Below are 25768 nucleotides of genomic sequence, written 5' to 3'. Positions count from 1 at the left end.
TTGCATAAGGTTTGCGCAATGAGGCTCACCGGAGGGAACGCGTATTTGCGCATGTTTCGCGGCCAGCTGTGTGCCAATGCATCCACGCCGAGCGAGTCGTCGGCTAGTGAATAGAACAGGCGACAATGGGTCGTCTCTGGGGAAGCAAACAGATCTATCTGCGCTTTGCCGAAACGTCTCCAAATTTGCTGAACCGCAATGGGGTGGAGTCGCCATTCGCCGGGACGCACAGCCCGAGAGAGCGCATCCGCCTCTACATTGAGCGTGCCCGGGATGTAAATGGCACGAAGAGACCTCAAATTCTTCTGACTCCAAGTGAGGAGGTGACGGGCGAGATGCGACAGGTGACGCGAGCGTAAACCGCCTTGACGATTGATGTACGCCACGGTCGCAGTGTTGTCTGTTCGAACTAATACATCTTTGCCCCGTAACTCGTTGCTGAAACGGACGAGCGCAAGATATACAGCCCACATTTCCCGGCAGTTTATGTGCCAATGCAGCTGGGGTGTCGTCCAGACCCCCGAAGCCGCAAGCCCATCGTACGTGGCCCCCCACCCCGTGTCTGACGCATCTGTGCATACTATCGCATGCCTGGAGACCTGTCTCAGAGGCACACCGGCTCAGAGAAACGCACGGTCTGACCACGGAGTGAAAGTGCGACGACACGCAGGTGTAATGATAACACGGTGAATGCCGCGCAGCCACGCTCTCCTCGGGACTCGATCGTGAAGCCAATGCTGAAGCGGTCGCATATGAAGCAGTCCGAGCGGAGTTACAGCTGCGGCTGCTGCCATATGCCCCAAAAGCTTCTGAAATTGTTTCAGCGGGACCGCGCTCTTGCTCTTGAATGTATTCAGGCAAGTCAGAATCGACTGTACAAGCGCTTCTGTTAGACGAGCTGTCAAATCGATCGAGTCCAGTTCCTTACCGAGAAAAGAGATTCTCTGCACGGGGCAAAGCTTGCTCTTTTCCCAGTTGACCCGAAGACCCAACCGAGCGAGGTGTTTTAAAGTTAAATCTCTGTGATCGCACAGCGTCTGACGTGTTTGAGCTATTATTAGCCAATCGTCCAGATACGCGAGAATGCGCACACCTCTCTCTCTCAGGGGTTTTAAAGCCCCCTCCACTACTTTGGTGAATACACGGGGCGACAGAGAGAGCCCGAATGGGAGGACTTTGTACTGGTATGCTCGCCCCTCGAACGCAAAGCGGAGAAACGGCCTGTGTCGGGGGAGAATCGATACATGAAAGTACGCGTCCTTCAGGTCGATAGATGCGAACCAATCGTTTGGACGAATGCATGGAAATATGCGTTTGGGCGTCAGCATTTTAAACGGCATTCTGTGAAGTGCACGGTTCAGCGAACGCAGGTCCAGGATCGGTCGCAAGCCGCCGCTTTTCTTGGGTACAATAAAGTAAGGGCTGTAAAACCCCGACCTCATCTCGGCTGGAGGGACCGGCTGAATCGCGTCTTTCGCCAATAAGACAGCGCTCTCCGCACGGAGGACGTGCGCATCGGCAGCTCTCACCGTAGTGAAACGAACGCCGGAGAATTTGGGGGGACGCCGGGCAAATTGGATCGCATAGCCGAGACGAATCGTGCGTAAAAGCCAACGCGACGGGCTGGGAAGCTGTTCCCACGCCCCCAGATACCGTGCGAGGGGGACTAAAGGCACGATCGGTGTACCTGCGGCGGGCGCAACGGAGGTGATCGCCGGTGTGTGCGTAACGGCCGCACCGACAGCAGTGTTGTGCGTGATAACACTCACCTGAGTCCGTTGCTGGGTGGTTGAGTAAGGGAGGCTCTGCTGAAGACACCTCACACCACTCGATGCACCCTCTGGGGAAGGAGGAGGGAGACGATGGGTTAGGAGCCCGTAGCTGTCTCCTACCGGCTGAGAGCGCGGTGGGGTTATGAGCCCGTGCGTCGCTCTCGTTCTCCTCTGATGAGTCGGAGAACGAGGGGGGGTTATGAGCCCGCTCGTGTCTCCGGTGCTCATCTGAAGACCTAGGGATGGAAGTGGAATTCGCTCTTTTTGTGGATTTGTGGGTGCCGACTGAAAAGTCGGCGGAACAGAAAAATGAAACAAAAGATTCCCCAACCGGCCCTCCTCCGGTGGGGGGAGTGGTGCTTTCACCATCTCCCGAAGAGCGATCCCTTCCATCTCTAGGTCGCCCGTCTCAGGGCCGCTTAGATCTTCTTTTACCACCCTTTGAAGCGGGCTGAGCGGGCGGGGCGGGCTGCTGACGACCGGTTCCTCACTTCTTAGAAGAGCCCCGGGGAGGAACGGGGGCGGCCGCCGCAGGACGCCCTCGGCGAGGAGCAGGCTGAGGCACCGACGTGGACGGGGCAGGCGCAGGACGTTTCCGACGTGGCATGATCTGAGCGATGGCCTCAGTCTGCTTCTTGGCCGCGGTGAATTGCTGTGCAAACTCCTCGACCGTCTCGCCGAACAGGCCGGTCTGGGAAACCGGAGCATTCAGGAGCCGGGTTTTATCAGCGTCCTTCATGTCCGCCAGACACAGCCAGAGATGGCGTTCCTGGACTACCAGGGTAGACATCGCACGCCCGACGGCGCGTGCGGTGACCTTGGTCGCACGAAGCGCCAGATCTGTAGCCGCACGTAGTTCGGAGAACTCCGCCGAGTCGTGACCTCCCGCGTGCAGATCCCTCAGAGCCTTAGCCTGATGAACCTGCAGCAATGCCATGGCATGCAGGGCAGAGGCTGCCTCCCCACAAGCCTTGTAAGCAGCACCGGACAGCGCCGAAGACTGCTTACAGGCCCGTGAGGGGAGAGTAGGCTGGTCCCGCCAGGAGGAAGTGACACCGGCCGGACACAACTGCATCGCGACCGGGCGCTCCACTGACGGGATACCAGTGTACCCCTTGGCATCTCCACCCTCGAGAGAGGTGAGAGGTGAAGGCTGATACGGCCGGTTCCGGGCGGAAAACGGGGTTTTCCACGACCGCGTCAGCTCTTCATGCACCTCGGGGAAGAAAGGCACCGGGGGCGAGGACTGAGAAGCCCTGGCACCGCCGAAGAACCAATCATCGAGGCGGGACGGTTCAGGTGGGGGAGGTTTAGTCCACTCCAAGCCGACCGCCTCCGCCGCCCGAGCGAGCATGGCTGCCATCTCAGGGTCGAACGCAGAAGCCGCAACCTGGCCCGAAGGCGGGAGCGGATCCGGATCGACGTCCGAGGCTGACAACCCCCCCTCCGACGTTACGGTGGACATCGCGTCAGGTGGAGGCTCGACAGAGCGCGAGGACACCGTAGAACACGGGCCGCTCGTCTCCATCGGGACCTCCGCTGGCAACGGATCAGGGCGCTGGGAGCTACTGGACGAACCAGCAGACCGACCCAGCACCGTTATACGGAGGTCATCCTTCGCCAATCTGGTAGCTGCGCCCTTAGCAGCACCAGACTGGGAAGGCGGGGGCCGTTGCCGGAGGAACGACACCCGTCTCCGCAAATCCGCTATAGTCATGCCCTCGCAGACGGGGCATGAGCTATCACGCAACGCTGCCTCTGCGTGCTGGAGCCCCAGACACGAGAGACAACGCTTGTGGCCATCCTGGGGGGCGATGAACACACCGCATCCAGAAACGGAGCACGGACGGAAATCCATCTTTAAAAAGACGACCCCGACCGTGACACGAATGAGTGGCTGTCTTTAAAAAGACACAAAGCTCAAACGTGCTGCTCTTTTAGGGAAATCACTCTTTTGTGCGAGCTGGTGAAACACACAGGGAGAGGCAAACGCACTCACTCGAACTCAAGTCCTAAAAAAAGAGACAGAGGGAGAGAGAAAGGGTGGAGAAACACTGCGAGCCTCCGCTGAGGTGTCTTTGCCCAACCAACTTCAGCAAGCTGAGACTTTTCTTCCCAGAACAGGATCTACGAAGATCAGTTTTAGAATAGCTTCTCGTGAGCAGATGTCTGCCGGCTTCGAAGCAATAAAGCTGATTTGGTATTATGCACCTGCGCCTTATATACGCACCTGGCGGGGCGGCGCCGGCATTATGCAAATACCTGCATGCCAAGTTCATTGGCGTTTCTGATAGTTCTCGAAGTAGATAGGTCACCCGCGAAGCGGTTCCCAATTCGTCGGTCACGACATGACGTCGTAGTGACCGACTGAAAGGGAACACAATGGGCTATTGGCAAGGGAACCAGTATCCTGCTAACTTCCGGGTTGGCCTCCAAAAATACATCATTCCTGCAGCACTATTGGTTCTCACGTGAATCCTGACTGCATGTTTCATCATGACCCATATGACGACTAGCCACGAGACCCACAAGAACCAATGATCGTCTTACATACAGACAAAGCCCAGCGTGCCCCCATTTTAGATCTAGATGTGTTTACATTCAAATGACGTATCGATCGTATGCTTAAAATAAGAAACATTTTCTCTCACAAACATATCATTTTGCTTCAAAAAACAAATATTAGCCCACCAGAGTCGTATGGATTTCTTTTTCTGATGATGGATGGACTTCAAAGAAATGGGTACTATTCAGTGCCATTACGAAGCTGGGAAGACCCAGGAGTATATATTATATTTATTATAACTCTAAATGTGTATAAAGTTATAAACTAGGATGAATGGGGGGAGTAAAATATAGGCTGATATTTATTATAGGGTGAGATTTTTCTCTTTAAACAATGTAACGTAGGAGAGAAAAAGATAGTCTGTTTCTAATAAATGTATACAATATTACAATTATTAATGTCCTTGTTTAATTATGCAAATCACAGCTATTTCATGCTAAAACTACCTAATTAGATGATGTCATTTAAACAACAAATATAAAACTGAGAAAAGTTCTGCGTGCAGGCAGGAGTCCAAATAAAGTGCAGCTAAAGCAAAGTATCTACAAGAGCACTTTCATTTGAAAACGAGAGTCAATTTCATTAACCATGAATATCTCGCTCATCCAAACAGGACATAATGCAAAGAAATTCATTAAGATATTAATTAGAAGCTCAAAAATGGCCCTTTTGGTTAATGATATTTAAATTGAAAATTGAGAAAATTTGTAGAAGGCGGTTAATGTAAATTTGCACAGTCGTGCAGCAAACATTTTCCCATTACAGAACTTGGAGACATCAGGAGAACTGGACTGGCACCAAAGACGCATTGGCTGTACGCGTGTGCCGCTAACTACTGCCTTCACACCAATCCGGTTGAAGCTTCATCTTGTCATGCTTATAAGGAACTTCATCGTGCCTGCTTGTTGATAACGAATGCAAGTCACTGACAGAGAAATATACGGCAACACCAAATTAGTGGCACATCCTTGGGCGATAACACACTGCCATCTCACTGCGAACCAAATTAGGGTAATACAGCCTCTCAATCAAGCTGTGAGATCTTCTGCTTTCTCACAATTAAAGAAATGTCACACGATCACCCTTCACAACACATACCTACACATCTCTCAGCTTCTTTAATGAAATATCGCATCGGTGCGCACTGTGAAATTTGATCCCGATTAGCAGAATTCCCCTTTTTGCAACAACAAGAGGGATCTGTGCGGCGCTTGTGCGACAAAGGGCCGTGAGTCTTTTATAGAGAGGGTTTACATGTGCTAATCCCAGCTTAAATCAGTCTTTCTGCAACGTTAAAGGAGTTATTTACCTGAAAAGTCATTATTTAATGATCCTTTTTAACCCATAAGTGGTTATTTTGTCAGTAGAGCATAACAGGAGGATGTTTTTAACTCATACATAAAGCAAAATGATGCATATATTTGTTAAAGAAATATAGTACGACAGTCCATAAGGCTGTGCAATATTCTTTAAACTCTAATACATAAAATAAGCAAGCAATGGCTTTCGTGATTTACTTATTTCAATTTGCTTAACTCTTAACTGGCGCTGTCCCGTGAGCGGGACACCTGAGCTTACTTCAATATTTTGCATGTACATTTTAATCTTTGACAAATGATATATCGTTGGAAAGGTCTAAGAATGTAGTTTTCGTGTTTTAATATTAGCAGGAATAATAAAGCAGTGACAGTAATTTATTAATTTGTGACATGCAGCATTTGAGTATGCAGCAAAGCGCTGACACCTAGTGGCAATTGTTGGTAAAACCATTAAAAGTGTTACCGGGGTTCACACCAGCCGCGTTTGAGGCGTCAAATTCGCGTCTACTGTGTCTACTGTGTCTAGTTTGCCACTTGAATATTTTGAGTTTACTCGCTTCATTTGCACGTGAAATTCTAGTCATCAAGACATTCACACGAAAATTTGCGTCATTGAAGGCGTTTCTGCGAATCCACTCACTTTTTGTAATCACGTCACTACTAGAGCAAGTTCCTGATTGGTTAATGCGGTGTGTTTTTCCGCCAAAGTTCAAATTTTTCAACGTGCGTGTTGCAGTAACACTCATTTTGCGCCACTGAAGCAGAATCGCGTCTACCGTGCCGCGCTAAACGCCTCATTTGTGCCGCGAGACCTCCAGACGCGCGTCAATGCGTCTTCACATTGACTTAACATTGAAATCACTCGTGCTTGACGCCTCTACCGCTTCTGGTCTGAACACACCATTACACAAACCAATTTTTTTGTGAAAATTTTATGTATAAAATATACTAGTCAACATTTGGAGTGGATCAAAACCTTTCATAAAAGTGGGCCTAATACCAATACCCAATATTTGTACTTGTCTTAGGACAATTTTGATTAACATTTTTGATCCACTTCAAATGTTGACTAGTGTATAGTCTTTATTACATTTTTTTATTTACTACAAAAAATGTAAACTGTTTTAATTTTTTTTATATCATATTTTCACTTCTGTGACAAACTTTTAAGTGTCTTTTTTAACAGTCCCCCCAGAAAAACATGATTATGCGATCGCCTGATTTAACGCATATTCAGCCAAAGTCCACATATTTATGCGGGGACCAAATTTTTTCAAATACACCGCACTTTCGCAACATAAATTGCAGATTTCCGTGCACAAATTTTTTTTGAAAAATTTTGCATTTACTTGACACAAGCGCAGCCATGTCCCCTGTTGCCATGGGAACGTTATAAAGTAATGTAATTTTTGCTAGTTCCCACAATTTTTGCAAGTTCCCGAATTTCATGGCATAAAATTGCTGAAATATCCCGCATATTGCATCACATTTTTTAGGAGAACATGACGCAAGATCAAGGATTTTTGCCCGCAACAATTACAAAAAAAATTCAGCGTTTTTCTGGAAGACCAAGATAAGGCTTCTAGATAAAAAAAGATGCCAGATTTATATTCATTTAAAGATGTAGATCACAACAAGGTCAATCAACACTAACAATACTTTTTCATTTAACAAATTTCTCCCTGTGTCTCACAGACAATCTAACAGAACGACATGAGTGTGAGTAAATAATCATTTTTGGGTGAAATATTCTTTTAATATCAGCTTCTGATAGAAGAAAATCCCATCTGCAACTTCACAGCGTGAACAGCTATCTCACAAGCGCTAGAGCAAAACAATATACGAATATATAAATAGAAAATGGACGGCAAAAAATAAAGACATCTTTATTGGTGTATTATCACTACAGGCACACTGAATTTAACAATGCTTGTAGCTTCAAGCTAATGCTCTGTATCTCACCGAGCGCCAGCAATTTACATGTTTGTTGTCCCCACAAATAATGGCGTCGTGCTGTTAAGATTCAGATCTCGCACGGTAACCTCGAATTGTGACTTTTTCCAGGAAACACACCATCTGGATAAGGGCAGTGTTTTTATTAGCAATTGGCCACAGCCAAACAGCCACTCATTATCAGGATAAAACACAGAAGTACCTACTTATTAGTGCCAAGTCCAGTCTGAAGGACGTTTAACAAGACAATAACATTACAATCCTGATTCTTACCTCTAACACAGAATACTGACCCTGTGAAAATGTACTGCAAAACTGTTTAGGGTTATATCTGTGACCCTGAACCAGAAAAACAGTCATAAGTAGCACGGATATATTACAACAATACATTGTATGGGTCAAAATAAAAAAAATTGAATCCCCAAAATAATTAAAGATCATGTTCCGTAAAGATATTTTGTATATTTCCTACCATAAATATATATTTTTTGCACCGTCGGATTCCAGATTTTCTCAGCCAAATATTGTCCTATACTAACAAATCATACATCAATGGAAAGCTTTTTTATTTAGATTTCAGATGATGTTTAAATCTAAAAAAAAAAAAAATACCCATATGACTAGTTTTGTGGTCCACGGTCATATTTCATGTTTTACTGATAATAATTGTTTTCGTTCACCTGTTCATTTCTAATCATGAACTTACTAGACGAGCATTCAAGTTTAAATGTGTTTGTTTATTTGTGAAGAGAACACATAAACATAGACCGTGCATCACTTTACACATTTAACATCACACGAAGCAGATTAATGTATTAATTTTTCGAACTTTGTGCTGAACAGGCAAATATAACCTAAACATCTCAGCCTCAGGTCACATGTTTTTACCCTTTTAACTGACCTACATAGATACTTGCTAGGGGTGTGCTCCAGACACACAAACGTGACACACACACAACGAACTCAGTTTTGTTTTTAATTGTTTAAAATAAATGATAACATGACTAACAGTAAAAAAGTACAACTAAACGATTTTATTTTGTATTTATTTGCATTATATATTTAACTTTTTGGTAACATGTTTAAGTAGCTTTCCTCTATGGCCAACTTTAGGGGGGCGGCGCCCCAGCGCCCCCTATTAAACCAGCCGCCACTGCTAAGTATAAGTAATTGTATAATCTGGTTCTTATTGCTAAAAAAGTCAACAAAAATGTTTGCATATTAAATAATAAGATGATAAAATTAAGTTAATACTTTTCCACATCACAAAGTATTTTTTGTGTCATTCCAGACTCTCACTCCAGCCTCTCCAGTTTTTTACTTGGACAGCGCTGAATGTTTTTACCTGCACTGGTTTTGTTCCTGTCTTTGCCCTTTCTATTTCCTTTCATAGACACTCTTTGCTCGAGGAAGAGAGTGTGAGGGAAGCAGCTGTTGAAATATTTATTGATCTGGGTTTGTGTATCTCACTGCTTATTTATTGTCTTCTGTCTCTCTTGCCCTCCTCCAGAGCAAAGCAACAAGGTTCAACGCTGCCAGCTGTCAGAGACAGAGGTGGGAATCAAATCCGCTGCACAAACCTCCTATTTAGCATGTCGATCTCTTTAGTTCAACCACAGAGAGTGAAAGATAGCTGGTGATGCAATGAGGATGAGAGAATCTATGACTGCCTGAAGGAAGAGGGGGTTCACTATAAAGCATCTAGGCCCACACGGTAGGGTGACCAGATGAGATTGGCTGAAATTCGGGGCGGGGTGCAGACTTTATGGGCGGGGGAATTGGTTGGATCATCCAAATAATAGTTTTCTTTATTTTATTTAATAACCAAAGATAATGAATTTCAAACTGAAGTTCCCGAACCAATCATATTTTTATTAATATAAGTACATATGCATATAAATGTATATAATACATATAGAAGTATTTTTTTTAACACAGTGCCTCGCCCTTGACCAATCTGACTCCTTCACGCGACTGACTGTTACTGCCTGCACTTTGAACTGTCCTCGCGGCTGCTGCAACTTTCGCTCTGTTAATCTACTCTATAAAACAAAATGGGAACAAAAAGGTCCTATTGTCTTTGTGCATATAAATTAGATAAATTAATGGAAACAATACAACTTTAAATTCACACTTGAGCTATAGCCTACAGAGGTTTTGGAGGCTCGACATCAGATTATTTCGCATAGGTTTTAACTGCTGGCAGCACTCCCGTGCCTTATCAGTGCATATCTTAATGCGTGCCTACAGTGTGTATATATATATATATATAAGCAAGATGCTGCAGCCAATGAGCAGCCGGCGGGGGCTCATTGGTTTATCAGACAATAGCTACTCAAGATTTTGCTTCAGTATAATTTTCGTGACAATTAGAGCGGGATTCGGGACAGCAGCTTAGATTTCGGAATTTTTCTGGTCTGGTCACCCTGCACGAGGAGGGGTTTTATTGTGAAACATATGACTATGAGGAGGAGGGGTTTTACATCTATGACCCACCTGCAGAAGGAGGGGTTTGTCTATGAAATGTCTATGCCTATGAGGAGGAGGGAGTTTCAATGCAAAACGTCTGTGACCCATCATAGGAGGAGGGGTTTTACCATGGAACATATGACTATGAGAAGGAGGGGTTTCACTCCGAAGCATTTGTGACCGGCCCACAGGGTAAGAGGTTTCACTATGAAACATACCTGACTAAGAGGAGGTTTCACTGCGAAAACATCAGTGACCTGCCTGCATGGGGAGGGGTTTTACTGTGAAACATCTATGACCCACCTACACAAGTAGGGGTTTCACTGCGAAATGTCTTTGCCTATGAGGAGAAGGGGTTTTAATGCAAAATGTGTGTGACCCGCCCATGGGGGGAGGGGTTTTACAGTGAAACATATGACTATGAGAAGGAGGAGTTTCCCTTCTAAGCATTTGTGACCCGCCCACAGGGGAAGAGATTTCACTGTGAAACATACCCGACTACAAAAGGGGTTTTACTGCAAAAACATCTATGACCCACCTACACAAGGAGGGGCTTCACTGCGAAATGCCTATGCCTATGAGGAGAAGGAGTTTAAATCAAAATGTCTGTGACCCGCCCACAGGGGGAGGGGTTTTACAGTGAAACATATGACTATGAGAAAGAAGAGTTTCACTTCGAAGCATTTGGGACCCTCCCACAGGGGAAGAGATTTCACTGTGAAACATACCCGACTACAAGGAAGGGTTTCACTGCAAAATGCCTATGACTATGAGGAGGAGGGGTTTCAATGCAAAACGCTTGTGACCCACCTTCAGGGGGAGGAGTCTCAATTCTAAACATCAGTGACCCGCCTAGATGGGAAGGGGTTTTACTGTGAAAAATCTATGACCCGCCTACACAAGGAGGGGTTTCACTGCAAAATGTCTATCAGAGGAGGAGGGGTTTCAATGCAAAATGCCTAAATTAAACTCAGTTCCATGTACAAACTTAATTTTCACGCTGCTGCTTCCTCAAATCCATTCCATTTGGCTCATTAAGAGTCAATATAATTTCAAATCCATTTCACTTTTCCGTTACTTTGGCCTATTGCGATAGACGGATCCTGTTAAATTCCGATGAGGACGAGGGGACCCACCCAAAAAAATTGTTTTTGCTTACAACGCCTATTGTTGCAAATGACTATTAAATAACATTGATACACAATGGCTCATTTTTACAGCTTTTTTTAGCTGTAGTTATAAGAGATTAGGTGTGAGAACATCAGTATAGAAACACAAGCAACTGCTAATGAAAGAAACAAGTTTCTGTTTTCATACCCGCTGCTACAAAATCCCCATCATTTCACTTTCATTACAGATCTGCTGTGGTATAATAACTCAACATTAAAAATTACCGCCATTAACTTTGTGCACTGAGGGTCTTGTGTATGTTTTGCGGCTGCTTTTTCTCTGGTGTAACACAGGACACATGAAGACACGCGTGTGTCTATTAGGAGACACGGGTGGCATTAGTGTTGAAGATGTTGTCATTGATTCCTGGCCGAGCACCTTGTCTCCAGTAATGAGGACAGGGAAAGTGCAAAGACCCTCTTCATGTAGGTCCCTCAGGACAAAAACCTCACTCCAATCTTCAACATCGCTCGCACGTTCACCACACAACTCCTTTCACACAATGTGCCTTCTGTAAAAGATATTTATCTTTACACATTGGTATGAATATCAACTAGGACTGGCAAATTGCATTAGATGGGTGACCAATTAAGTAAACATTATTATTATATTATTAAGTAAAAGTTTGTTTTATTGTTATATTAAATGCACACACGCATCAGTCGCTTTTGGCTGTTGCATCATGTCTGGCTGTTTTTCAGCATCTTTAAAGACATCATGCCAAGATCGAATTATTTCAAAGGTGTCTCAGGAGGCCCGAGCTGGGATGGTAAATCTCACAAACATGCTCTGCATTGAGGCGGTGGCCTACTTTAAGCCTGAGTGTTTCTGTAGTTAAATTTTCTATTCTGAAGGCCAAGCAGAAGAGTTATTCGCTTCAATATTGCGTGCAGCTAGGCAACTGGGTGCCGACTATGCAATAGACAGCGATGTGAGGGTCAATGAGCAAAATTGATTAAATGCATTATTTTATCATCACATTTTCTTTAAATAATTAACAACACTAAATTAACGACAGCTATGATGTAAAATGTATACTGCAACAGCTTCTTCTTTGGAAACGTTTAGATTCATCCTGTTTGTTTAGCATATAAGAGCCGCAGGGCTACAATCCTCCGTGTACCCTCGGCCTGTACATGGACACGCATTCATGCCATGCATGGCTGCTTGTCGGCTAAGAATATTTATGTGCGAGTGAGGACGCTGTGCTTCTCACCCCACTTATTTCTGCCTGTACCTCCACTCTGCCACTTCAATGATCTCTCGCCTGCTTTGTTAAATAAAACATGGACCTTTTTATTATTATTTGAGTGAAGCCGTGTCTTCATAGACATATGCATGGGAGGTTCAGCTCATGTGGCTCAAATGAGATTTGCATAAGAGTAAGCATAAAGATGTCCACAAAATCTGTTCTACAATCGGAATTCATTTCCAAATCCGCAAGGTTTATTATAATGATGAAAATAGCGATGCACCAATATATCGGCCTATAATCTGTATAACAGTGGCGGCCCTACCCAGTCTCACTGCACTGCAAAAAAATTTTTTTTTTTTTTACACATTGTGTGTGTCATGCCATTTAATGCGTTATTTCATGTTAAAATAAATGAAAGGGACAACACAAGTTGTGTTAAAAACAGTGATGGGAGTTACGCGTTACAATTAATTATGTTACTGTAATTCCACCACCTTTAGCGGTAATAAACATGTAACGAAGTATTTTTTTTAAATCAAGTTACGCAATTACAATTAGTGAAATTTAAATGAGTTGGTTAGTCATGTTACTAATTGTAACTGCGTTAATTTCATGTAAATCTAACCCTAAACCGAAGCCACAATGGTAAGAAAATAGGACAAAACAGTTGAGAAACCAATACGTGATAATCACACGAAAACAGGAATTTGTTATACGATCACGAAAAAACACGGAAATTTGTGATAATATCACGAAAAAATAATCAAAAAGTTACGTGACTATATAACGAAATTTCATGAGATTGTGCTGGGCGGCCGGTGACTTCTGAGGGGTACGAATTCAAAATATGTGTTCGTTGCGTCATGTGAACCTATGTGCATCATGCATTATTTCAAAATACGTGCCTGCTGCACACGCGTCGAAAAACAGTTCATGATAAAAGAAATCCTCACGTTCACAAAATACTCGCAAGAGACTAACCTAACACTAAACTCTGATTACACATGAGATTAAGTGAGTATCTGGCAAATGTGAGCGTCTCTTTTATCATAAACCCTTTGACATGACGCATGATACACATAAGTTTACATGATGCGCCGAACACATATTTTGACATGATGAGCAACACATGACAGGCTAAATAAATGTTGTAATGAGCTTCGCATCGTGCACCCTCGAAAAAGTAGTCACCGGCCGCCACTGCTGTATAATCTGGAAAATGACAAAGTTTGCACGCTCTGCACTTCTAGGATTTCATGAAATAATACTTTGAAAGAATGAATGAGTTAAAGGCAAAACTATTGGTATCCAACCCAGTCTCACCCCATGGCGTCAATATTTGACGACACTTGACCATGCGTCAATATGTTGACGCGGAGGGTATACCTTTCGCGTCATTTTTTGACGAACTGGGGACTTCAATACTATTAAGTCTGTTGCATTCTCTTTCCTATTTTCTTACCATTTTCGCGTCGGTTTAGGGTTAGATTTACATAATGACATCCCTACCCAAACCTAACCCTAACCCCAACGCCAGGTGACAACTGTTTAATTTTGCGTACCTAATAGTATTGAAGTCCCCAGTTCGTCAAAAAATGACGCGAAAGGTATACCCTCCGCGTCAACATATTGACGCATGGTCAAGTGTCGTCAAATATTGACGCCATGGGGTGAGACTGTGTTGCGGTATCACTATCGATAGATGTCATTCAAAGTAATCGAATGTCAGTATCAGCACTGACATTTTGTATCCGTGCATCCCCAATGAAAATGTTTATAATGAAGACTTTTTTCACTTAATATTGATTATTATGGATATGATTGGCTAAAAATAGGACAATATTTGTGGTTGTTTTATGGAGCCAAAGATGAGCTAAACTTCACACGCTCATTTGAGATGAACTCTGCACCTGCGAGTGTGGTCGCAGTATAGGCAGCGAGTTTGTCAGCTTTCATTTATCAAAGGTAGGTCACCGAAAGTTTAAGTTCCTCTGAATGTTCTTCTTATCAAAGATTCAAGCTGTGCCACATTTCAGCACATTCCGTTCTTTTAGTGCAAACGCCTGCTTTTTTGGTCAAATATGCTCAGCCTAAACTGTACTTTAAGTCAAAGTGCTACAATACAAAACCGACCTTAAGTTTTATTTAAAAAGAGATACTTGTGCATTGTGTGTCTAGTGATCTAGCGGCAGTAATTCATCAAAAATGATGATTAATGATGGAGAAGAACATCTTAATGGCATATATCCATTTATGCGATGCAGTCTAGCATTTTGAAAAGCAAATTCAGACGCTCGGTTCATAGATTGAGTGGTACAAATATTCTAATGCATGCCCAACATCCAAGCACTCATGAGAACCGGCCTGCGAGATAGGGAATTGCTGCATGCAAATTGTATTCAGCCCAAATTTTTGGCCGTGGTTGCATTGTTGTCTGATTTGCATAGTTTCTTTAGTATATTGGGTGCCAAAACAATGCAGACAGTGCGTACAAATGAACAACGCTTCAGTAGTCACAATTTATTCTTTGTGAATTCCCCCATCGTGTGGAAATGTTTACAAATCCGCCTGCTTGCCATAGAAAAACATTTTAAGATCACCCGATCGCCAAAGAAAACGCCATCTGTCAGTCCTGCTTCCTACAGGTGTAATAATCACATGCCCAACCCCGGGCTCGAAGCCCAGTGACTTGTCATTAATCTAGTGAATCGGCCCACCCCATCGCTGCCTTGACGTCAACGCCGCCGGACGCGCGGATCGGGTCCTATACCAAAGGACGGCAGAAAAGCAACAACACAGTCCCAGAAAGTACATGGAGAGCCAAATAACATTCGCGGGCCAGGCCTGGAGAGCTCTGCATTGTAGTTCAGAGACTGGATTTGAAAAGAGAGCCAGTTTTGAAAGACATGGCATCTGTTTTGGCTGGCAGCGGTTGGACTTCATTGCTCTTTTTCTGCCAGCCAACAATCTTGGTCCAGCAGGGGAAGTGGGAGATGAGCAAACATGGGCTGTACACATTTGCCCGTGTGCCCCATGTGTCGCATTAACGGTGACAGCCCGTTATAAAGTACAGATTCAGATACAAACCGCTGCTATCTGTCAACACATCTTTAGGAGAAGTGATAATGTCATCCATTAATAAAAAATCACAGCTTTCAATAATGTATGGAAGCTTAATCGTTAGCGCTGTTAATTAATTACAGATTTCATTAAATTCACATACATTCAAATGCAGTACATTAATGTGTAACCGGAAAAAAACCCAGTGAGGATAATTTAAAAACAATTTTGAGGCACATATGAGTGAAAGACTGGACAGACCTTACAAAACGTGGCTTAAGAGGTCAATATATTACTTGCACTGTATCATTTTCATACCTTTGAGTACAGGGACGGATTGGCAACCTGTGCATTCTGGAAAAGTCCAGAACGGCCGTTCAACCGAGGGCCGTCGCCCGGCCGTCGGCAAAAAAGTCTAATAGCGCAATATGAACAGCAAACACTAGGGGCACTAATACAATCACTTATATGCTGCTACGTGTAAAAAAAATGAGGAAGAAGAGTCCCTGTCCCAAATGGCGCCTTTCATGTGGACTTTCGGTCTCGTGGCCTTAAATTGCGCATGCTCGCTTAGTCTACGAGTCAGTAGGGTGTCCCATCTGTCATTTTTATGCTTTAAGTATGCTCATCAGCACCCCCTTTGCCCTCTTGATGTGGTCTCCGGCGAAGGCGGCATTGCAGCAGGCTTCGCGCACTTTACCAACCCAGAAGTCCTTGCAAAAGAGCAAACAGACCAATCAGACGATGGAAGGGAGGAGTTCACACTGACGGGCAACTTCTCTTCCTATTTCCGGCGTGACACTCAAGTCTGTCCCAAAATACAACTCCGGTGCACCCAGGTGGACTCGCATCAAGGGTCCCTAAAGTCTGCACTACATGATGTCATCAAAGTGTGGACTCTGAGGAGGATCACAAGTCCGGAGTGTGCCATTTGGCACAGGGCCCTAGCCGTGATTGGTCCCATGATTATTGGCCTATTTGAGAAAAATTCCAGGGCTGTTTTTAGCCCCAGTCCGTCCCTGTTTGAGTATAAGCCCGGGCTACAGGCCACAGCAATCTATTTTGCACATATGCAAAATATTTTTTATAATTAATTACACCATTAAAAAGTATTTCATTTCAAGTATATGCCTATTAAATGAAGCTGTTGGTGTGGTGTTTACTCATAAAAGTAAAAACATTAAATGCTATATAAGATATGTTAACTACACAATAAGAGAAGATACACATACACTTCAAAAATAAACCCTTGCTGGATTTTCCGTGCAATAATGCAACCCTCTGGTTAATACCGTAGTACGATGCATCATTGGAGAAACTAGCTCGTCACGACTAAGCAACTGTTGCACATCCGTTGTCCGAATCACATACAAGACATGTCCTGCAAAATTGTTGACCTTTGTGTTATAATTAGGGCTGTCACAATGATTAAATAATCGTCTCATAGCGATTGTTTGACCTTATTGCGATGATTTCAGATCACCGCAATGATTGCACACCTTTCTAAAAAACACAAGGGGGAGCTGCAGTGCCTGTATAAATGAGAAATTATCAGATTACTTTTAAATATGTGTTATGTGTATTCATATTTACTGCCAGGTAAACAAAATATTTAATGTAAATAATTACAACAATGTGTGAAAATTATTTCATAAACAAACAAAAAAATGTATGAGAATTAAATGTCAAAGCAATAAAATAGACAATTAATCGTCACAATTTATTCACAAATTTCATAACTGTGACATCCCTAGTTATAATCTGTTACTGTAAGCATGTTTTACAAAGTTTTTTTATGTCTTTTGTAACTGTGAACTGTATTGAATTGCTGTCAAGTGAATCACCTCAGCTCTACCCACGTCCCACCTTTTTGCCCATTTTCGGTTATCCGCGAGTGATGCGCCGTGACGTGCTGCCAAGATGACTACGGCGCCCCTAACTATTGGCTTCAAAAAAGCTCTTTGTTCTTTTTCATCCATCATTTTTTACTGTCTATGGGTTAAATCAACCCTTTTTTTTAGAATGTACATATAGACCACTTTCGTGTTTGCAAACAGAGATGACTTTTTTGTGGAGCGGAGCCAAACGGGTTGCAGAAAGTGACCGCTCTGTAGTAGCGGTGTGAAGTGTTTTAGCATTTAACCATGATTGTTACGGATACAGTGTTTTGTCGAAGTCTGACTCCCCTATGTTTCCATTTAGTGCAATGTTTCTTATAACGTTTTAATCATGTTACGTTTATTTTTAGATAAATAAAAAGTTTAAATGGGTTGTCTACTGATATGCATGTATGTAATGTATATGTATTGTTCTTTTTTGCTAAATTAATTATTTTTACAGTATGAATCAGTAAAGTACATATAAAAGCAATACTATCATGTTTTCTATATAATAACATTTATTAAATATTTCATCATTTTCCGGTTTCCTATTATTTCTTCCTTATATTTATAGCCTACGTGTTTGTTCTAAAACTATTATAAAACTATTATGTTTACATACAAATTAAAATGCATAGGCCTGTTTATATATTAATAACACTTTACATCATGTGTATGTATTTTTTAAAAATGGTGATATTAATGCTTTTTCAGTATAAAAAAAACATTTATTCTGAATAAATTATAAATGTAACATAATAAAAATGCTATAAGAAACACATAGCGGGAACAGACTTTGACAGAACACAACATCTTCTCTAATTATTTTCTATTCTAATTATTAAAAGAGTTCCAGATGATTTCATCACTTCAGTCTGTCCGGTTAAGGGCTTATTGCAACCATAAACATCTATGTTTATCTTCAACTGGTGTATTCGACATTCTATAAAAATGAAGCCCATCTTTTTTGGCATTCCTATTCTGACACTTAACAGCACAAAAGGACATTTTCTAGTGAGTTATCTCGCTCGTTTCACTCGTGTCTAATTCATTTCCATTGTTTTTCTGCAACTACATTGTGCGCGCAGCTTGCAGTGACGTAACTCTGACGTCTACTCCAAAATGGTCTATAGACCTGTCTATTTCAACAAAAATCAAGAGAAAATTGTTAACTCATAAATAAGTTCAGCATTTCGCAAAATAGTTTATTATAAGTGATTTGAACATGGCTTTGGCAGGCAGGCCTTTCCCAAGCTCCAATCTAAATTTGGGCTGAAATATGGAAATGCAATGCGCCTTCATTTTGTATACCTTTTATACTTTTCTGCTTTTTTACATCACATTTTTACATCTGCACCATCAGGATGTGTCGATTTTCGCTTTTAGACATTGCCTGATAGTGAGAAAGACATTAAAATTGTGCAAATGGATGCAATTTCAAAAAAATATTTAAAGGGGACAGAGAATGAAAAAACATTTTTACCTTGTCTTTGTTGAATAATGGTAGTCTACTCGCATTCACAAACATACAAAGGTGCTAAACATGCTAAACATCTCAGTCTCATAGAAATTCGTCTTTTAAAAATGTCAGCCAGAAAACGGCCCAATCTGAAAAACTGATGCTTATGACATCACAGGCATCTAACTGCCCCTCCACTTTAAAATAATTGGCTACATTTTTTGAGTGGCAGAAAAGTCAGCCAATCAGTAAGGAGATTGCAAGTTAAGCCAGTAGGGGGAGCCAAATAGGTGGCAATACACTTGTTTAAAATCCCCCACCCTAATAGAGCTATCTGAAAGAGGTTTTAAGGAAGCTTCTAAGGCATTACAGACCCAAACACATTTTTTTATCTACATGTCACATCACAGAACAAGGATAAATACTCCGTTCAATCATTCTATGTCACCTTTAATAAAGGATAAGAAAGTGAAAATGAATAATAGCCTATATAATAAAACAGCTATTTAGTGTTCGTTTTACGTGTTAAATTAACAGGTTCCCTTTTGTTTAGTTTGTTTACTACATTAGTTGTTCTGAAAATCCAAAGTATACTGTAGTAATAGTAGTAACTGACAGAAGCAAAAATAAAACAGACGCAAGTGCAGAAATCAAACAGGGTTCGATTTCAGTACGCCGCTGCTGTTAAATCACCATCATTTCACCGTCATTATGAGTCTGCTGTAGGTTTGTATCAAAGCAATCCATCCTCGTGGAAGCGAACTGCAATTGACGACGTACAATTTGCATCTGTGCATGCTGATGGTCACACTTATTACAGTGAAATATATTTCAAATAATCGCTCGTCTCCTTTGGAGTGCATGTTGCATTCTTTACATTGTGGTTATCACACTGGTTAGTTTTGGTGGTAAAGCCAAAAAGCAATTGCTATTAATAACAATAGTAAAACGTGTTTTTGTTACTACAGCAGCTACAGTGGTAAACATCTGCTTCTATGACCCTTGATGGCACTCGGGTTGATGATGCAAGTGCAGTGTGAACCCAAAGGTGTAATGTGAAAATTGATACAGTAATGTAATGAAATTAACATTCGAGTGTGAAAACAAACACAAACAAATGCCTCGATCTCCATTTATAACATTCTTAACAATATTTATGCCCCTTAGTGTTCCTGTATACCTCATTGGTACAGGTCATTGGGTTCGAACGCTGGTTCATAAAATGTTTACCTTGTAAGTCGCTTTGGATAAAAGCATCTGCCAAATTCATAAGTGTAATGTAAATGTATTTTAAACATTGACTAGTTACAGTAGATACGTATGAGGCAGAATTGCTTTAATATTGCATTATTAAAAATCAGTCAAAGTCTACTCTAAATCAACCAAGGCCACATTCAGAGACATAACTTCATTGGATAACAAAAAAGCCATTAAGCAGAGCAATCTCTGTCTTTTTGAAATCTGCTTTGTTTAGGTCAAGGGGAAAGCCAATGCCATGTCGAACTGACACGTGGGTCATGTGATCTGCTCAAAGGTACAAAACCAGGGCACAGAACCAGACATCTTCTAGATACTGATGATGTGCTATACAACAGACCACTGCATCACTGTTGAAAAAGTCCAACATTACAGTAATAACACCAGGAAAAATCTAATGAAACTAAATGCATTTTAAGGACAGGGATCTAACAGCTTTATATATATAATACATCTGATGGTAACAGACCGTAGTACTTTACTATGATTTTTATCATTGCGATTGATGCACCATAGTGCTAATAAAGTACAGTGAGACTATAAAGTCAAGAAAAAAGAAAAAAAAGATAATGTCATGTTTCTGTTTTGAATAGTGTGGTCAAATGGTTAGGCTTCATTGTGCTTTCACATTTTAGTAAGGCCAGTATTGCATTTTTTCAAAATATTTTGTGCAAATAACTTTCTAATCACTTTAGTTCACAATAAAAATCTTTCTAAACTAATTCTGACTACTAGGGCTGTCACAATGATTAAATAATTGTCTTATTACAATTGTTTGACCTCATCGCGATGATTTCAGTTCACCACAATGATTGCACATCTCTCTAAAAAAACAGAAGGGGGAGCTGCAGCGCCTATATAAACGAGACCGTATCAGATAGCACTCCTTAACTGACAGTGTAACACAATACATTGCAAAGCCATTCTACAGTGGAAAACAGCATTTAAAGAAATGCTGCAAAACTTTAATAAGCAGTATGAATTGCCAGGTAAAACATACATTTCCAAAACAGCACTTCCAAATTTAGGGAAGTGATGGATCCTATGCTTAAGGATCTGTAAGGAATTTATTTTTTTTTTGCAGCCACTACAGACCTTACTAGGATTGGCTATTATTTAATAAGGTCTGGTCTGGTATAGTCAAGTCATTTTTATAGTCATTTTTCAGACACTTTATTGTGTTTATTTCTTATGAAAATGTTTCATTTTTTGAAATATATATTCATAAAATAATAACTTTAAAATATGTGTTATGTTTATTAACATTTACTGCCAGGTAAACCTTGCAAAAGATTTAATTTAAATAATCACAACAATATGTGAAAATTTATATCATGCACCAAAAAAAATGTATGAGAATTAAATGTCAAAGCAATAAAACAGACAATTAATTGTCATAACCGCCACAATTTATTAGACAATTAACCGTCAGCCAAATTTCATAATCGTGACAGCCATACTGACTACTGATCAACAAACTACTATGTGTTGGTTTTCATGTGTCTTTATTGCAAAGGACTGATGAACTGCAAGCGTTTTATTACTGAGTGTCTTTTTAGACTTTTGGGGTTTGAAGGTTAAAGGTGCTGGAAATGATTTGAGCTGTTTTGCTAACTTCAGCAACATGAGTTTCCAACAAAACCCTTTAACCCCCAAAAGACATACCAGCAAAGTCAAAATTGCAAAATGATTCACAAAGAGAGATCCAAGATAAGATAGATAGATAGATAGATAGATAGATAGATAGATAGATAGATAGATAGATAGATAGATAGATAGATAGATAGATAGATAGATAGATAGATAGATAGATAGATAGATAGATAGATAGATAGATAGATGGATAGAAGGATAGATAGAAGGATAGATAGATAGATAGATAGATAGATAGATAGATAGATAGATAGATAGATAGATAGATAGATAGATAGATAGATAGATAGATAGATAGATAGATAGATAGATAGATAGATAGATAGATAGATATGTGGCACAAATGCAAGGGCTAGTAACTGCGAGTATAAGTGATGTGGTCAGTACATATCAAATTATCAGACGCCTGAATCAATTTCCATTGTGCAGAACTGCTGAATTGTGAGAAAAAAAAACATAATGAGTTTCAGACAGATTTTCCCCTGAGCAAACATCATCGGTGTTAAGTCTGTAGTGGAGCAAACTCTCAGGCAGGGCATCCCGCTCACCCCTCCCACCAACCAAAAACCACACGCTGTCACGCAAATAAAAAAAATCTGTTCCCTTACACCCCGCATGTCCTTGAGCGGATCCATCTCATTTGATTTGCATTCTTAAATGAACAGTTTACTCAGAATATAGTCACGTAATGCTGTTAGTTTATCTTGGGTACAAAATATGAGATTTCTTTGAACAATCTTTATTCAGATTCTTCAAAAATTCTTCCTTTTGTGTGGCACTGAAAGATAACATCAATGCATTTGGATACAAAATGTTCTTGGATTCATACATCAGTCAGTGCATAAGCAGCGCTGTCCTTCACTAATGAAAATTACTTGTGACTAACAAGTGATTTGAACTCTAATAAGTGGCATTCAATTAACATGTATATTGGGCCGTGATGAGAAGGTGCTTCGTGGATAATATTCCCTGTCAGAGATCCGGCGCCTATGTGGAAAAAAACAATCCCTGCAGGGTAAGAATGATTAAACCTGTGTTCAAGGGCTGAAGAAGTGGAATCAAACATCATTTCAAAGCAAGTATTCCTCAATTCACATCACACTGAAAGCTATTATTCCCACCCTGATGCCCAACCATTCTCTGACAGATCAATAATACAACAATAGTACTCCAGATCCATACAAATCAGCCGGCTATGTCTGGTTTTTACATTAAACATTAAACCTTTCGGAACAAGTGGAACGTCCCAGAACAAAATGAAGATAGTAATTAGAGGTGTTGATGTCTCTCAGAGAGAGTATTTCTTTATATTATATAAAAGAGTTTTTACTGTCAAAACCATTTTATGACTGCAATCATATTATGCACTTCCCATGTCAACATTAATGACTTATAAAATGTACTGAGTCATTCATTCATAGAGAAAATCTTATATTAAAGCAGGCCTATAACTGCATGTATTTATTTCACCAGTATTTACACTTAATCGATTGTAAGATCTTGAATATCAGGTGTAACAATCAATGCCATCTGCTGGCTCTTTAAAACAACAACACCCAACCCAACAACAGCATTACACCACTGTTGTTTATTATCATGAAACAATATTATAATCAAGTATTATTATTATTAAAATATTATTAAAAATTTACAATAATTGTATTTGAATTTAATTATGTAGGCCTACTGTTAAAGGTGATGTTTTAAATATACTATAACAATGCATAAACAATCAATGTAAGGTTTATCTTGTTGCAGTCTAGTGGTCACTATTTAAAATAACTAAATAACTAAACTGATTTACTTTTGCTTATTATCGGACATTTAAATTATAAAAAAATAATGAATATCACTAGGATCTACCATGTCTGCATGCATTGACCTGTTACACACACGAGAAAGAGGAGAGAGAGAAAAGTGTTGATATGCAGAACTCGTATGTTGTGGAGCGCCACTTGTCCCAATGATTTCAACACACGCACGCGCGCGCTGTGAACGCAACAAAACCCTTGCGTGGTCGCACACGCGTGATTCACTGGCAGGTAGAGCCGCATTGGTATTCAGCTCCAGGTCCGAGCAGAAGAATGAATCGGGAGCGCGCGCGCATTAAGGAATGCTTAAGGAATTCCAACTTACCTTCCCACAGCAATGCCAGGAGCGCAGCGGCGAGCGCGCGTCGCACCATTGCGCAGCTCATGTTGTGAGTTTCGCCGACTGTTTGTTACCGTTACGTGGCCGTTCTTGCAGCAACAGTCCGTTTGAATGTTGGGAAAACGCATAAAACGCAAGCGTTCCTCGTTAACGCGTCCGCAGTCCACAGATCTTCCCAGTGCGTAAAGACGGGTCGCTTCTCCCAAGTGACCCTGCGCAAGGAGACCAAACACAATCTGCTGGTGCCTGAAGTGCCGAAAGACGCGAAAATAAATCCCTGTGACAAAAAAGAATAAATGTCCACTCAGAATGTGAGATTCGGGTCAGGAGAATCCACGGAAAATGACGAGAGTGAATATAACGCAGAGGTTTTTTTGGAAAGCCGTTTGTACTGTGAGACTGCTCAGGGCTTCAGCATCACTGTGCATCGTTAAAGGCGTTTGAGAGCGGGGCACGAAAGAAACCTTTGATTGACAGCTCAAGGAGCCCCTCCACCAATCACGGGCGGCCAAGGGAGGAGGCGGGGCGCCACGGAAGAGACTTGGCCAATCGTGTGCGCGGAGAGGGCGGGAACAGCAGGAGCGCTGTGATAAATAGAAGGTGATTTATGGGGAGCTCAGTGTACTGCGGTACTGGAGAGAAGCAGCATCAGTGGAGCAGCACATTAGAGCTTTAGTGTTCTCTGTTGGGTGGTTATTTGAGTAGAGAAACTTTGGAAATAATGAACACTTGATTTATTGGATGATTTCTATGGATTTTCCTCTGACTTCATACATTTACATAACAGTTGATTTTATCCAAAACGACCTTCTACATGCAAGCTACATGAAAGCTACCCAAAGACAATTCATCACGATTAGATATATGGAAATGTGCTTTAAGGTTTTAGTGGACGTGGACATTTGTCCTGTGACAACTTGGGCTGTAAAATGACTTGAAAAATGCTGCTACTAGTTATGTTGTAATGTATGGTTTTCGTTGTTTTGTTCATTTTCTAACTAAAATGCTTCAAGCACATATTTTGTAAGCCTGGTACAAATAGAAGTACTTTACAGGAATATTATAGGTTCAGAAAGTTTGACATAACACAAATGACCCAACAGTTACTCACAGTTGTAGTTGTTCCTTACAAGATCATTCAGAATGTGAAAATGTAGGTTTTGAATCTGACTTGTGCTTTGTGGGTATTCATTTGGTAAGGTTATTCACACCATACTTCCACAAGGTCAATGACTCTGAAGTACTGCTCTAACCGGCTCCTGACTGTCATGTGTAGACGGATTGCTGTCCAGACTGAAGTGATGGGACGCGACAACAGCGTTTGAATATTAATATGTAAACTCAAAGCTTTAAAGGGGACATATCATGAAAATATGACGTTTTCCATGTTTAAGTGCTATAATTGGGTCCCCAGTGCTTCTATCAACCTAGAAAATGTAAAAAAGATCAACCCAGTAACCAACATTCTTTGCAAGCATGTGAAAAAATAAGTCATTGAAATTTGCACTCTTTGTGATGTCACAAGGGGATCTTATTATAATAACACTGCCCTTAATCTGCACTATCCAACCACGGCACTGCCATTTAGTGCAGATAGAAAAAATGAAAATAATTGAGGTTCAATTTTAACAAACCACCATTATGGCGATCAGTGTTTGAAGTTCATCAGCTCGTTTGCATTTAAAAAGACACACACACAAAAAAACGGCACATTTTTGCTCAGACCTATAAAGTAGGGCTGGGATGATAAAACTTTTTCATGTCTGATACCGATGTTGATCAATTAAGCTGCAAATAACACATTTGTTAGTTGTACAAAAAGCTTAAACAGACCTACAAAACAAACATTTAATGGGCAACAAAT

At 41.4% G+C, this 25768-nt stretch overlaps 1 protein-coding gene across 1 annotated transcript in view; it reads right to left on the bottom strand.

Moving 5' to 3' along the window:
- The window catches only part of iglon5 (IgLON family member 5), a 216740-nt gene extending 192402 nt beyond the window's left edge, over window positions 1-24338 (bottom strand). Inside the window, exon 1 of the mRNA XM_055211414.2 lies at window positions 23890-24338. Coding sequence (XP_055067389.1) covers window positions 23890-23950 — 61 coding nt within the window. The 5' untranslated portion in view covers window positions 23951-24338. The remainder of the gene's footprint in view (window positions 1-23889) is intronic.
- Window positions 24339-25768: the final 1430 nt, after the last annotated feature.

The sequence above is a fragment of the Misgurnus anguillicaudatus genome, chromosome 10 (assembly GCF_027580225.2).
Source record: "Misgurnus anguillicaudatus chromosome 10, ASM2758022v2, whole genome shotgun sequence".
Classification (NCBI taxonomy): domain Eukaryota; kingdom Metazoa; phylum Chordata; class Actinopteri; order Cypriniformes; family Cobitidae; genus Misgurnus; species Misgurnus anguillicaudatus.
Note: the sequence above shows the minus strand (reverse complement) of the source record. Positions and strands in the feature narration are given on the sequence as shown.